Here is a 15,865-nt window from a genome sequence, read left to right as displayed (position 1 = left end):
TATTCAGAGGACTAATGCTGCGTTCACATGCTAGTCGGAACTAGGAAACTCAGAAATGTCCGACTTGCTAATGGGTTGTAGTTATACATGTGCCGCGTTTAACCAGTTAGCATGTCAACATATCCAAGATTTCTAGTTCCCGACTAGCACTTGAACTCGGCATAATGCTGGATGATAAGGAGAAGGGTGGTTTCATGTGGTCAAGGTAAATGGGAAACTGGGAAGTCTAAGTCCGACATGAAAGGATAATTTTCTTGTTTTTATTTAACAATAGCCAGGGGCACACTGCAAGATCAGAAGCAGTAGGGATGACCATGGAGGTTCTCTTGATAAGTGCTTGAATTTGACAATTGTTCTGTCCTGCTAAGCATTCAAAATGTAAAGAGTACTTTTGGGTGTCAGGAAAATGTATGGAGTAAAACGTACAGTATTTTCTTTAGGAATGTAGTTAAGTAAAAGTTGACATAATGGTCCCTGGAGGAAAATGGGGGAGGGTCATGCTTTCTCAACTTCAGTCAACGGGAGGGTTTAGGATATCATTTTTTTTCTAGTCCAGGGGAGGGTCATGTAATTTGCAATTGATTACTTTTTCTATTTCTCTGTGTTTTAGAATTAGTTGCTTATTAGGCTATATATCGATGTGTGCCCAATGCCGCCCCTCATCTCTGATTCTCTATTGGGTGGGCAATATCAAGTGCGCCTATAGGCTAGTGTGGTCTCAACCAAATTATCCATAGCCCATAAACTATATGCTACGAAATGCATGCTTGGAGAAGCACAGAGCAAAGTTATATTTCTAAGATGGCTGCTGGGATTGTGTAAATAAAACTAGGCTGCATTACACACTGCAATGGATATTCCAACACTGAGCCCCCGCCTGCTCTGCTCTTGTTGATCAAAAAGTTGTTGTGTTTTGCCTAACCAATGGCTGTCCTGTGTATGCATATAGTGGCAGTTCAGGAGAGTCAAAGGCTTTAAAAAATTGTTTAGGCCTAGTCCATCTTGCGCACGGACTAGCCTATAGCCTATGTTCTGTTCAGTTTGAGAAAGAGAGCAGGAAGATGAGAAGGAGGACCTGAGGTCAACTTTGATAGCTTGCTACTACTAATTGATTTTATAAAAAGCAATATGTTTCTTGCCCATGTCAGCCTATTTATCAAAGTTATTGACCTCACAATAAGCCATATTTGAGTAATTTACATTGTGGAGCTGAAACTTGAATCAAAAGCCGCGGCACAATCAGTCGGAAATGGAAAGCTCATGGTGCTGAAAGTAGGCATAATTAATTTAATCCGTCTTCATTTTAATTAGATTTTACTAACAAGATTTTACTAGTTTAAGATTTGAAGAAAATAAAACGGATGAGATTAAATAAAGTGATATTTAACATCGCTTTGGCCCGCGATGCTTTATATATAGGAACAAGCTGTAAAATACCCATGAAAGACATGAATCCGATGCATTTGGGGATATCATTGTTTCGTTTCTTGGATATTCAGAGGCTGAGCTACAACCTTCCATAGCCGAGGAGACAATACATTTACTTTGCTTGGGAAATAATCAAATTCTGTCACTTTCAATTGAGTAAACTGTTTAAACCAAGACAGCTGGGTTTACTTGTGACCTCTCATTGGGTTAAGCCACGGAAGAAGAGTAGACCGCAATTAAAGCTTATATTTTTTCTGCGTTGGTGGGCCTACTCTGTTTGCGGTGGAAAGGTAGGCCTAACTTTTGAAAGTACAGCACCATGCTCAGATTTTATTATTTGCAAACAGGGACAGTTTCGTTGCAAACAAGACACACTGATTTAGCGTTGGAGAAATATGATAAAATGAACAGATGCCTAATCTCTCTGTCCATACTTATCTTGTAATTTCGGTAACGTGTCGTATTAAAAAAAGTTTCCGCTATTATATAACAAAGTAGAATTGCATGAAATGTTTATAAAAGGCTATTTTCTATTTTACTATATAGGATATCTTTCCACCCCTACTCTTGTCCATGGTAGTCTGCAAACCTACAACCGTTTGGCCCGCAGAACTGTGCGCTATCAAAATGGCCATGTAATGCTTACAGGACAAATACGTTTCTAAAACTGCATATCTAAGGCTCTGGTCTGTCCAAGAAGTGATGGTAAATGGTAGACGTTCTCTCCTATGCACATGTTTTTAAAAGTATTTTGAGTATAGGGGAGGGTCACTTTTTTTTCAAGCATTCAGGGAGGGTTTAGGTAAAATATATATTTTATTATTATGAATAACGTTACCTAACGTAAGTATATTTTAGCAATTACATTTACTTTGTATATTTCAAAAATATAATTGTACTCATGTAGTATTTTACTGGGTGACTAACTTCTACTTGAGTCATTTTCTATTTTAGGTATCTTTAACTTTTACTCAAGTATGACAATTAGGTACTTTTTTAACCACTGCTTGCAATTCCTATTTGGGGTTCGTTCAAGTGAAATGTCCCACTGGGAACTAGGAGCTTCTGATAACTCGGATGGCAGATGAACGCGGCAAGAGACTAGAACACCATTCGTCATGAGAAATCGATGAACTTTCCCACTCTATATCAGAACCTGATGGAATCTAAATATCCGTACTAAGGGTGCAATATAGGTACACATTACTGTGCAAGAGATGCAGTGTGTCAAAAATATAGGTGAAAATCAGTGGTGTAAAGTACTTAAGTAAAAATACGACCGATTATTATGACCTTGCTGCCCCTGCAGAAATAAATAAATTATAGTGGATTATTTCGATTGGTCCACATTTTTCCTGGAACAACTTCGTCTTTTCTTTTACGATTATATCATTGGCCAGTTGACACATGGGTGTGGCTGTGTACAAATTTTGTAGGAAGCATATTGAATGGTTTCATATCAGCGTTTTTATAGACGATATCCGAAACTACCTGTAATAATTGATGGACATGGATTACACAGCAACCCAAAGTATGTTTAGACAGCGTAAGTTAACGTACGTTGATCAAACTATTGGTAAGATGTCTGAACTTTTTGGCCTAGAAATGTAGCTAACCGGCATGCTAATACTATTAGTAATAGCTAGCTAACAAGCTAACCCACTCGATGGCTGCTCTTCAAGCTAAACTAACTACCTGGCAAATGTAGCTCGCTTACTTGCTTTTTGTTGTCAGATGCGGTGTGTTATCAATCATGACAGCTAATTTCTTACTAATATGGCTAGCTAACGCCATGTTGCACAAGACTGAGTTAACTAGCTCGCTAGCTGGCTGTTAGCCACTTCATTAGATAAGCTATCTGGTGACGTTGTCATATTCCATGTAGACAGAGAATCTGAAACATGTCTGATCAGTTTCCGGCTACATTATTCAGGTGTAGGTTAGAAGGTCGCGCTATTCGCTCTTAAGAGTTACGATTTCAAGCCTTCACATATTACCTGTATTACATTGCTTCTAAATTGGGACATGGGACTGTGCCTCTTGTTTTGTTAGCTATCGTTAGCTTCTTGTTGGTCTCCGCCCAGTGTCCAATCAGAACTTGTTCCCAATACAGAGTAGTATTCATACATTACATTTACGTAATTTAGCACCCCTTACTTGTTCCATATTTTGTTGTTACATCCTGAATTCAAAATGGATTCAATATTTTTTTCCCACCCATCTACACACAATACCCCATAATGACAAAATGAATGCATGTTTCAAAGAAGCACCTTTGGTGGTGATTACAGCTGTGAGTCTTTTGGGGTAAGTCTCTAGGAGCTTTGCACACCTGGATTGTACAATATTTGCCCATTATTATTTGTTATATTCTTCAAGTTCTGTCAAGTTGATTGTTGCTAAACAGACATTTTCAAGTCTTGCCAAAACTGTAACTAGGCCACTCGGACATTCAAGTCAAATGTTTGTCGTCACATGTACCAAATACAACCGGTGTAGACCGTCCTTACAGTGAAATGCTTAATTACGAGCCCCTAACCAACAATGCAGTTAAAAAATAAATAAAAGTAACAAGTAATTAAAGAGCAGCAGTAAAATAACAATAGCGAGACTATATACAGGGGTGTACATTTACATTACATTTTAGTAATTTAGCAGACGCTCTTATCCAGAGCGACTTACAGTAGTGAACGCATACATTTCATTTAATTTCATGCATTTGTTTTTGTACTGGACCCCCGTGGGAATCGAACCCACAACCCTGGCGTTGCACACACCATGCTGGCGTTGCAAACACCATGCTCTACCAACTGAGCCACAGGGAAGTTCCGGTACAGAGTCAATGTGCGGGGGTACCGGTTAGTTGAGGTAATATGCACATGTAGGTAGAGTTATTAAAGTGACTATGCATAGATAATAACAGAGAGTAGCAGCAGTGTTCTTAAGGGGGGCGGGGGCTTCCTTTTAGGGCCTTCCTCTGACACTGCCTGGTATAGAGGTCCTGGATGGCAGGGAGCTTGGCCCCAGTGATGTACTGGGCCGTACACACAACCCTCTGTAGTGCCTTGCGGTCGGGGGCTGAGTAGTTGCCATACCAGGCAGTGATGCAACCAGTCAGGATGGTGCAGCTGTAGAACCTTTTGAGGATCTGAGGATCCATGCCAAATCTTTTCAGTCTCCTGAGGGGGAATAGGTTTTGTTTTGCCCTTTTCATGACTTTCTTGGCTACAGATGTGAGTGCTATGGGTCAGTATTCATTTAGGCAGGTTACCTTAGTGTTCTTGGGCACAGGGACTATGGTGGTCTGCTTAACATGTTGGTATTACAGACTCGGAGAGGTTGAAAATGTCAGTGAAGACTCTTGCCAGTTGGTCAGCACATACTCGCAGTACACGTCCTGGTAATCCGTCTGGCCCTACGGCCTTGTGAATGTTGACCTGTTTAAAGGTCTTATTCACATCGGCTGCGGTGAGCGTGATCACACAATCTTCCAGAACAGCTGGTGCTCTCATGCATGTTTCAGTGTTATTTGCCTTGAAGCGAGCATAGAAGTAGTTTAGCTCGTCTGGTAGGCTCGTGTCACTGGGCATCTCTCGGCTGTGCTTCCCTTTGTAGTCTGTAATGGTTTGCAAGCCCTGCCACATCCGATGATCTTTAGAGCCGGTGTAGTACGATTTGATCTTAGTCCTGTATTGACCCTTTGCCTGTTTGATGGTTCGTCGGAGGGCATAGCGGGATTTCTTATAAGCTTCCGGGTTAGAGTACCGCTCCCTGAAAGTGGCAGCTCTAGCCTTTAGCTCAGTGCGGATGTTGCCTGTAATCCATGGCTTCTGGTTGGGGTATGTACGGTACCTGTGGGGATGACATCATCGATGCATTTATTGAAGAAGCCAATGACTGATGTGGTGTACTCCTCAATGCCATTGGAGGAATCCCGGAACATACAGTGCCTTGCAAAAGTATTCATCCCCCTTGGTGTTTTTCCTTTTGCATTACAACTTGTAATTTTAATTTATTTTTATTTGGATTTCATGTAATGGACATACACAAAATAGTCCAAATTGGTGAAGTGAAATCAAAAAATTACTTGTTTCAAAAATTTGCAAAAACGGAAAAGTGGTGCGTGCATATGTATTCACCCTCTTTGCTATGAAGCCCCTAAATAAGATCTGGTGCAACCAATTACCTTCAGAAGTCACATAATTAGTTAAATAAAGTCCACCTGTGTGCAATCTAAATGTCACATGATCTGTCACATGATCTGAGTGAATATATGCATCTGTTCTGAAAGGCCCCAGAATCTGCAACACCACTAAGCAAGGGGGACACCACCAAGCAAGCGGCACCATGAATTCCAAGGAGCTCTCAAAACAGGTCAGGGACCAAGTTGTGGAGAAGTACAGACTAGTGTGGGTTATAAAAAAATATATATAAAAAAATTGAACGTCCCATGGGGGAGCACCATTAAATCCATTATTAAAAAATTGAAAGAATGTGGCACCACAACAAACCTGCCAAGAGAGGGCCGCCCACCAAAACTCACGGACTAGGCAATGAGGGCATTAATCAGAGCAACAACAGAGACCAAAGATAACTCTGAAGGTGCTGCAAAGCTCCACAGCGGAGATTGGAGTATCTGTCCGTGGGACCACTTTAAGCCGTACATGCCACAGAGCTGGGCTTTACGGAAGCGTGGCCAGAAACAAGCCATTGCTTAAAGAAAAGAATAAGCAAACACGTTTGGTGTTCGCCAAAAGGCATGTGGGAGACTCCCCAAACATATGGAAGAATGTACTCTGGTCAGATGAGACTAAAATTGAGCTTTTTGGCCATCAAGGAAAACGCTATGTCTGGTGCAAACCCAACACCTCTCATCACCCCAAGAACACCATCCCCACAGTGAAGCATGGTGGCAGCAACATGCTGTGGGTCTGTTTTTCATCGGCAGGGACTGGGAAACTGGTAAGAATTGAAGGAATGATGGATGGCGCTAAATACAGGGATATTCTTGAGGGAAACCTGTTTCAGTCTTCCAGAGATTTGAGACTGGGACGGAAGTTCACCTTCCAGAAGGACAATGACCCTAAGCATACTGCTAAAGCATCCCTTGAGTGGTTTAACCTGTTTGGGATAGGGGGCAGTATTGACAATTTTGGAAAAAATATGTGCCCATTTTTAACTGCCTCCTACACCAACTCAGAAGCTAGAATATGCATATTATTGTTCAGGTTTGGATAGAAAACACTCTGAATTTTCTAAAACTGTTTGAATGGTGTCTGTGAGTATAACAGAACTCCTATGGCAGGCAAAAACCTGACAAGGTTTCATGCAGGAAGTACCCTGTCTGACAAGGAGTCGTGCGTCTTGCATCTGTTTATTGAAAAGTAAGGATCTTAGCTGTAACGTGACAATTCCCAGGGCTCCGATAGGCTCTCAGAACCCGGGAAATACCTGAAGGTTGACGAGGCAGCCTCAGGCTGAAACACATTATCGCCTTTGGTAAGTGGCGGATCAGAGGACCTTTGAATGAGGCGCATGCACGATTCGCTCCTGAGGAGAAATTTAATTTGGCTGTTTAGGCTCAATGCATATTCCCGGTCGGAATATTATCACTTTTCTACGAGATAAATGGCATAAAAATTGGTTTTAAACAGCGGTTGACATGCTTCGAAGTACGGTAATGGAATATTTAGAATTTTTTTGTCACGCCAATGCGCCATGCGCGAGACCGTGATGTAGCATTCTGATAGTGTCTAGAACTCACGAACAAAACGTCGCTGTTTGGATATAACGATGGATTATTTGGGACCAAACCAACATTTGTTATTGAAGTAGAAGTCCTGGCAGTGTATTCTGACGAAGAACAAGCAAGGTAAGAACATTTTTCTTATAGGAAATGTGATTTTGGTGGAGGCTGACCTGGGTGGGTGTCTAAATAGCTAGCCCTGTGATGCCGGGCTATGTACTTAGATTATTGCAAAATGTGCTTCATCCGAAAAGCTATTTTAAAATCGGACATATCGAGTGCATAGAGGAGTAATGTATCTATAATTCTTAAAATAATTGTTATGCTTTTTGTGAACGTTTATCGTGAGTAATTTAGCAAACTGTTAGTAAACTTCCGGGGGTTATGCTTTTTCTGAACGTCACATGCTAATGTAAAAAGCTGTTTTTTGATATAAATATGAACTTGATTGAACAGACATGCATGTATTGTATAACACAATGTCCTAGGTGTGTCATCTGATGAAGATCATAAAAGGTTAGTGCTGCATTTAGCTGTGGTTTGGGTTTATGTGACATGATATGCTAGCTTGAAAAATGGCTGTCTGATTATTTCTGGCTGGGCACTCTGCTGACAATCTAATGTTTTGCTTTCGTTGTAAAGCCTTTTTGAAATCGGACAGTGTGGTTAGATTAACGAGATTCTTGTCTTTAAATAGCTGTAAAATAGTTATATGTTTGAGAAATTGAAGTAATAGTATTTCTAACGATTCAAAAATCGCGCCACTGGATTTCAGTGGCTGTTACGTAGGTGGGACGAGTTCGTCCCACATGCGCCAGAGAGGTTAAGGGGAAACATTTAAATGTCTTGGAATGGCCTAGTCAAAGCCCAGAGCTCAATCCAATTGTGAATCTGTGGTATGACTTAAAGATAGCTGTACACTTGCGGAACCCCATCCAACTTGAAGGAGCTGGAGCAGTTTTGCCTTGAAGAATGGGCAAGAATCCCAGTTGCTAGATGTGCCAAGCTTATAGAGACCTACCCCAAGAGACTTGCATCTGTAGTTGCTGCAAAAGGTGTCTCTCTAAAAACTATTGACTTTGGGGGGGGGTAGAATAGTTATGCACGCTCAATAAAAAATATTTTGCATCTCCAAAATGGTACGCATGTTGTGTAAATCAAATGATGCAAACCCCCCCCAAAAAATCTATTTTAATTCCAGGTTGTAAGGCAACAAAATAGAAAAAATGCCAAGGGGGTGAATACTTTTGCAAGCCACTGTATTCCAGTCTGTGCTAGGAAAACATTCCTGTAGCTTAGCATCTGCTTCATCTGACCACTTTTTTATTGATTGAGTCACTGGTGCTTCCTGCGTTTAGTTTTTGCTTGTAAGCAGGAATCAGAAGGATAGAATTATGGTCAGATATGCCAAATGGAGGACGAGGGAGAGCTTTTGTATGCGTCTCCGTGTGTGGAGTAAAGGTGGTCCAGAGGTTTTTTTTTAATTTAAAAAAAAAAAATTTCCTCTGGTTGTACATTTAACATGCTGATAGAAATTTGTTAAGACAGATTTAAGTTTCCCTGCATTAAAGTCCCCGGCTACTAGGAGCTAGGGCTGGGCGATATGGCCAAAACATCATATATTGTATTTTTCCAATTTTTGACGGTATTTTATGTGTTTGATTAATTAAAGTTGTAAATTTGCTTCATGAGTAGTGCGTGACCCTAGGGTGGCAACACATATATTCTAAATTATTTCAATGTGTCTTTCTCCATTCAGATTTGTTTTATACTGTTCAACTTCAACCTAAAATAATTTCCTGCATTTCCATACATTTCTGGATTTCCTGCACTCATTTGAGATCATTTCCACACTGCCATGATATGGGCAAAAATACTAGGTCAATGTTGCCATTGTGATTTAGATCAAAACATGTGGGTGAACTTTTGGAATCATGGAAATATAATGTTTCTTATAATTTTATAGTTAGAATATAAATAATAGTGGGCACTTTGAATACAGTGTTGTTTGACATGACAACGAATGAAAATGCCATAGATGAGTTATTGTGACAGGGTAGGAACCAAAGTGATGTTCAGTGTTTTCTAGGGGACCCTATAATCTTTGGCTACATTAAATCTTTATTCATGCTTCGCCTATTTCTTTAGAAGATACTGTTGCACAAAACAACATGCCGGTTTTAGCCTCCACCAGTACTAGTATCAGGCTGTATTAGCTAGCTTCATTTGCTCTGACTCAGTGCTTTTATTAGCTAGCAATTAGCAATAGTGGCTAACACAATTTAGCTTAACTTGCTAAGAAAATACAAACTAGCTGTTTGCAGATTTAAGAAACACAAACTAATGTTGTAATTATAGAACGCTTGTGGATTTCTATTAAGATCAAAGTGGAAACAACATCATTGCCATCAACATTGTTGCATGTGCTGCATTGACCATGCAGACTGAATGAAAGTGACCCGTGGTCATGCAAGAACAAATGCGCTCCTTGAGTGACAGGGTGGGACTAGGTCTGTGTGGAAAGCGGCATGGAGAGGGATGACTCAAGTAGCGGAGTAAACTATAAAAAATGGACGTTACACACAGCGTATCACATTTAACAAACCAAACAAACAAATCAAATACCGTTATAGAAGGTAAAGTAAAAACGCAAACCGGTCCGTGCATAAATACCGGTATATAGTCAAATACGGTATACTGCACAGCCCTACTAGGAGCGCCGCCTCTGGGTGAGCGTTTTCCTGTTTGCTTATGGCGGAATACAGCTTATTCAGTGCAATCTTAGTGCCAGCCTCAGTCTGTGGTGGTATGTAGGCAGCTACGAAAAATACAGAAACTCTCAAGGTAGATAGTGTGGTCTACAGCGCATCATGAGATACTCTACCTCAGGCAGGCAAAACCTTGAGACTTCCTTAGATATCGTGCACCAGCTGTTATTTACAAAAATACATAGTCCGCCGCCCCTTGTCTTACCATACGCCGCTGTTCTTTCCTGCCGATACATCATATAACCAGCCAGCTGTATGTCGATAATGTCGTCGTTCAGCTACGACTCTGAAGCGTAAGATATTACAGTTTTGAAAGTCCCGTTGGTAGTTTAATTTTCTGCATAGGTCATCAATTTTATTTTCCAAAGATTCCATGTTTGCTAGCAGAATGGAAGGAAGTGGGAGTTTATTTCCGATGGTAAAAGACCAAGTCCATATTATGACAAGAACAGCTCAAATAAGCAAAGAGAAACGACAGTCCATCATTACTTTAAGACATGAAGGTCAGTCAATACGGAAAATTTCAAGAACTTTGTGCAGTCGCAAAAACAATCAAGTGCTATGATGAAACTGGCTCTCATGTGGACCTCCACAGGAAAGGAAGACCCAGAGTTACCTCTGCTGCAGAGGATAAGTTCATTAGAGTTAACTGCACCTCCAGAAAGTGCAGCCCAAATAAATGCTTCAGAGTTCAAGTAACAGACACATCTCAACATCAACTGTTCAGAGGAGACTGTGTGAATCAGGCCTTCATGGTTGAATTGCTACAAAGAAACCACTACTAAAGGACACCAATAAGTAGTAGAGACTTGCTTGGGCCAAGAAACACAAACAATGGACATTAGACTGGTGGAAATCTGTCCTTAGGTCTGATGAGTCCAAATTTGAGATTTTTGGTTCCAACTGCCGTGCCTTTGTGAGACGCAGAGTAGGTGAACGGATGATCTCCGCATGTGTGGTTCCCACCGTGAAGCATGGAGGAGGTGGTGTGATGGTGCTTTGCTGGTGACACTGTCGGTGATTCTTTTTTATTTTATTCAAGGCACACTTAACCAGCATGGCTACCACAGCATTCTGCAGCGACACGCCATCTCAGCTGGTTTGCCTTTAGAGGGACTATCATTTTGTTTTACAACAGGACAATGACCCAACACACCTCCAGGCAGTGTAAGGGCTATTTGACCAAGAGGGAGAGTGATGGGAGTGCTGCATCAGATGACCTGGCCTCCACAATCACCCGACCTCAACTCAATTGAGATGGTTTGGGATGAGTTGGACCGCAGAGTGAAGGAAAAGCAGCCAACAAGTGCTCAGCGTATGTGGGAACTCCTTCAAGACTGTTGGAAAAGCATTCCTCATGAAGCTGGTTGAGAGAATGCCAAGTGTGCAAAGCTGTCATCAAGGCAAAGGTTGGCTACTTTGAAGAATCAAAAATGTAAAATATATTTTAACACGTTTGGTTACTGCATGATTCCACATGTTATTTCATAGTTTCCAGCTGGATCGCATATTTCTCCAAATACAGCCAGGTGCAACTTTTCTAAACTGTGTACAGTACGTGTATCTTTTGTATTAGAAAAGTGATTTCTCACATATATGGAGGTTCAGTGCCAAATGTTTCCAAAACCATAACGCAAGTGAGCCGTATTTGCAATTAGACAGAGCATTTAGGAAGTGTCGGAGCTACGGGCCATTTCACTCACAAGGCAAAATGGGACGTGGATTGGCTCCACTGTAATGGAATGGAATTGTAGTCATGAGAACGGCAAAGAGTACCATGGTAAACTTACTGATTTGGTGAAGGATATGAAACATTAGGCCTACCCATTTAAATAGGTCAGAAATAGAGATTCAGAGATGTGCTTCTAATGAATAACAAACATTGTATTTCATTATTTAGGTCTGTAGGCTTTTTTGACACAGACTAGAGCTGGATGATATGGACAAAAATCTATATCATGATAAATTGGCTCAATTGTCACGATGATGAGAAATTGAATAACTTTAAAACAGTGTGCCAGTTATTTTTGTTATATGACGCTTAACTACTGCTACTTGTAATATTGTACCATTTGTCCAGTTAGCAATAGCCCATATTAGCAGACTTATTTAATTTCAATCTTCACATTCCTCTACTTTAAAGTTATTGATATCTGTAAAATCCTTGGTTTGCTTGGTATCGATAATCTTTGGTTTATCGTCCCAGCTCCACAGTAGACCACAAGTGGAGATCTATAAGTGTGTCTGTTTGAAGTTTCATTGTTTCATTTTGAAATAGAGCCTACTTGTCCTGGCTGACTTCTAGCCAGATCTCCCTCTCTTTGAGAAAGAGGTTCCTAATCTCAATTGATCTCGTTGTTAAGTATTAATAAAAAGATTAGTCTACAGTGCAGGCCAATGGATGTCTGTGAAAGGACAAAGCATAATTTGATAGGAAAGCGGCTGGGGTGACGTAAGGGTGTCCATCTGCTTAGTGCATGATGTGACCATTCTGCACTCGGGATAAAACACACCCAGAATTGATGACTGAGAACAGGGTTTCTTACACATGGAGTGAAGAGACCCTGTTAGAGGCACTGTCTGCTTAGGCTAGGCTATTTGTTGAATTGTGTCAATGTGCACTGCATAGGTCCTCCTTTTGCAGCTACATTTTGGTTGTCCTTCAAATGCATTGTAAGTTTGCAGTTCGTCACCTCACAACTTCACATAACATCACAGGTATTAACAATGCATGCTTGTGTTGCACAGTACTTGCAGTCTGTATTCCCCACTCCACTGACCAGAATGTGCTTTCATCCGCCTCTTGTGTGACAGATCCCGAAATGAGGAACACGTCAATGGACGGGACAGACCCCAGCCAGCTGTTTGATGACACCAGTGCAACGCCGGGGGTTCAGCCCACTGGGTTCCAGGGCCAGGGTGTTGGGACGATGGGCCACCCTGGCCGGACCCTCCTCTCAGACCCTATGTCCAACTTGGCCATGGCTTACGGGAGCAGCCTGGCCAGCCAGGGCAAAGACTTGGTGGACAAAAATGTAAGACTCATGGTAGTGATGGTACATAGTTGTGGTACCAGTTAGTAAGTAGCAACGTGAGTGTCATTAAGTGTGCCTAAATTGTCTTGGTTTTGCTCCGTTTAATCTACAGCTGGATCGTTTCCTCCCCATCTCTAAGCTGAAATATTACTTTGCTGTGGACACAGTTTACGTGGGCAAGAAACTCGGCCTGCTAGTCTTCCCCTACATGCACCAGGTACTGATGCCCTGTCACCCTGTGTTACTATGGTCACCATCTGTTGGTATTGCTTGTGTCCATGTCCAGACTCAGAGCTACCAAGCTGATACTGAACTTATGCCCTAGGATGACTCTCATTGATTGGGTGACTAAAGAAGGTGTATGTTTTTGTTTTGTTTTTTATTAGAACTGGGAAGTGAGCTACCAACAGGACACCCCAGTGGCTCCACGCTTTGATATCAACGCTCCTGACTTGTACATTCCAGGTAAAGGAGATTTGGTCAGGTCTACCACCCTGACTGAACCAAACAAATAAAACCTGCAACTAGCCTATTATTGTTTTAACATTGCTTTATATTATTTTGCAGCAATGGGTTTTATCACATACATCCTGGTGGCTGGGTTAGCTCTCGGAACACAGAACAGGTAAACTGGTCCACTTTGCACCTTCAGTTTTCTGTATAAAGAGTATCCTGAAACTTGTATCTCTAAAATCTAAACCCTCATCTCCCCTCTCTCTAGGTTTACCCCTGAGATCCTGGGCATGCAGGCCAGCTCAGCCCTGGTGTGGCTCATCATGGAGGTGCTGGTTGTCCTCCTCAGTCTCTACCTGGTCACAGTCAACACAGACCTCACCACCATCGATCTTGTGGCCTTCTCTGGATACAAATATGTGGGGTACGGCTGGTTTCTCTCGCTCTCTCTGACATGATTAGTATGACCTTGCGATTTGTGGTTCTGGATTTCCCTGTCTTTCAACATGGAAGTTGTCTTAATTATTTATTTTTTAAAAGTTGTAAAGACATGATGACACATCAACTACTCGGATGAATTGTGAAAGATTCCCTTGTGTGTGCAGGATGATTGTAGGGGTTGTGGCAGGGTTACTATTTGGTCGAACGGGATATTACCTAACGCTGCTGTGGTGCTGTATATCCATCTTTGTCTTCATGGTGAGTAGCAGGAAGAGCAGGCTATAGAATCGGATTTACTCCACCCAATGTCCCCTGCTAGCGCCTTGACTACTGTACGTAGGTTCACAAGCTTGATTTTGGCTCCCTCTATCTTGGTCCTCTCTTCAGATTCGCACGTTGAGACTAAAGCTCCTGTCTGAGGCAGCAGCCCAAGGCGTGTTGGTTCACGGGGCCAGGAACCAGCTGAGGATGTACCTGACCATGTCCATCGCAGCCGCCCAGCCCATATTCATGTACTGGTTGACCTACCACCTGGTCAGGTAAGACCACGAGCTGACCAGGAGTGTTTCATCTGACAAGACACTACCTCTCTATGGAAAGACAAGACTGTTCACTGACCATCACCTCTCCCCACCATTCGCTGCAGAGGTGCGGGACACATACACGGATAAAACCACACACAAATGGCATTGTAGAATTAGCATTGCCAAGTCTCACAGTACAAGTGTAACAGTAGTGTTGACTTGTTTTTTTTAATGTAATTGTCTAAGAAGGATAATTGACTGGCTTGCCATGTTTTGTACACTGTAATTAGTTATGTTTTCTAAGTATTTGTGAACATATGGTTGTATATTAGCAATCTAGCTTGGGTCCTCAATCGCAAAAGCTTAGACTGAGCCAAGGATGGAAGCACAGTTAAGGCAAAATCATAGCCTACGTAAGTAGGGAACGAAATTAGCTACGTAAAATGGCTGTCCTGCAGAATTGCATTGCAGAATTTGCAGCCCAAAATGTGTAATGTGTCACAACTACGCAGGGAAGTAATTTCATGTGGCTAATTGTGTTCTTGCATTACATACTTACGTTGACTAAAAGGCTGTAGCATAATTTGCCTGCGCCGTCCAGTGAGCACAAAAAAAACCGCTCCTAATGTCCTTAATCATAGGATGATGTATGTAAACATATTTGTGGATGTGTGTTTGTAAATACAAAAAAGGCTTTTTGTACATGTCTGGTGTCTTGATGCCACGAACTGAAGCCCAATCAAAGGCTTTCTATCATGTAACAAAGTCTTTAAGTTATCTTAAATTACAGCTGATGCTTTTTTAAACAAGCTTGACAAAAATACATGAGCATATGACACTGTAATTGATTTTCAGGTTTCAAACTGGAAAAGGGGAAAAATATTTAATGGTTTAGATGTTCAATTACTAGCTTCCATTTGAAATGTAGGCCTAATTACTAGAAATATTACGCTAAAATGGTGTTGCTTTGCCACGCCTCAGTTGCTTTTATGAATATTTGATATACAGAGGCGGAATAACATGGATCCTCTTATGCTCTCTACATCTTGATAAATAAACTGAAACTGGAGAACAAATTTGCTATGGCTTTTTTTAATTTAACTGTTATGAAGCTGAATATTTCTCGTCCAGTATCACCAACATACACTCAAGCTTTGTTTTCTATTGATACAATTTTTTTCCAACATGAAATAAGCTTTAATGGACTAAGGCTATGTTGTATCTGTAAGATTAACACCTTAGCCCTTTCCCTCTCTGCCCCAAGTTAGGATGATATGATAATCAATAAGGAAAGCCAGTGTATGATAAAGCCTGCTTACCTTGACATTCGCAGATGTACTTGTCAGATATTCCTATCAATCTTGATCCAACACTCCTGCTCTGTCCCCACTGTCACCTGGCACAATCAGATAACAGAAGTTGTGGTTTACACCTTGGATTAACATGTGGTTGTCATCAGATCTTGATCGG

General features: G+C 41.3%; 1 protein-coding gene across 5 annotated transcripts; it reads left to right on the top strand.

The window, feature by feature from the left end:
* The first annotated feature begins 1,655 nt into the window (after positions 1-1,655).
* On the top strand, positions 1,656-15,471 carry yif1b (Yip1 interacting factor homolog B (S. cerevisiae)). Of its 5 annotated transcripts, none has more exons than XM_029772469.1 (8): positions 1,656-1,718; positions 12,757-12,977; positions 13,090-13,194; positions 13,364-13,442; positions 13,545-13,602; positions 13,699-13,854; positions 14,036-14,129; positions 14,259-15,471. In XM_029772469.1, exons 2-8 carry the CDS (start codon positions 12,765-12,767, stop codon positions 14,412-14,414), a joined length of 861 nt encoding a protein of 286 aa, XP_029628329.1. In that variant the 5' UTR covers positions 1,656-1,718; positions 12,757-12,764; the 3' UTR covers positions 14,415-15,471. The 5 variants fall into 5 exon arrangements, with proteins under 5 accessions (XP_029628329.1, XP_029628327.1, XP_029628326.1 ...); XM_029772467.1 differs by lacking the exon at positions 1,656-1,718 and adding an exon at positions 2,834-2,959; XM_029772466.1 differs by lacking the exon at positions 1,656-1,718 and adding an exon at positions 2,834-2,974.
* The last annotated feature ends 394 nt before the right edge of the window (positions 15,472-15,865 follow it).

Source organism: Salmo trutta, chromosome 13 (assembly GCF_901001165.1).
Source record: "Salmo trutta chromosome 13, fSalTru1.1, whole genome shotgun sequence".
NCBI classification, from domain to species: domain Eukaryota; kingdom Metazoa; phylum Chordata; class Actinopteri; order Salmoniformes; family Salmonidae; genus Salmo; species Salmo trutta.
Note: the sequence above shows the minus strand (reverse complement) of the source record. Positions and strands in the feature narration are given on the sequence as shown.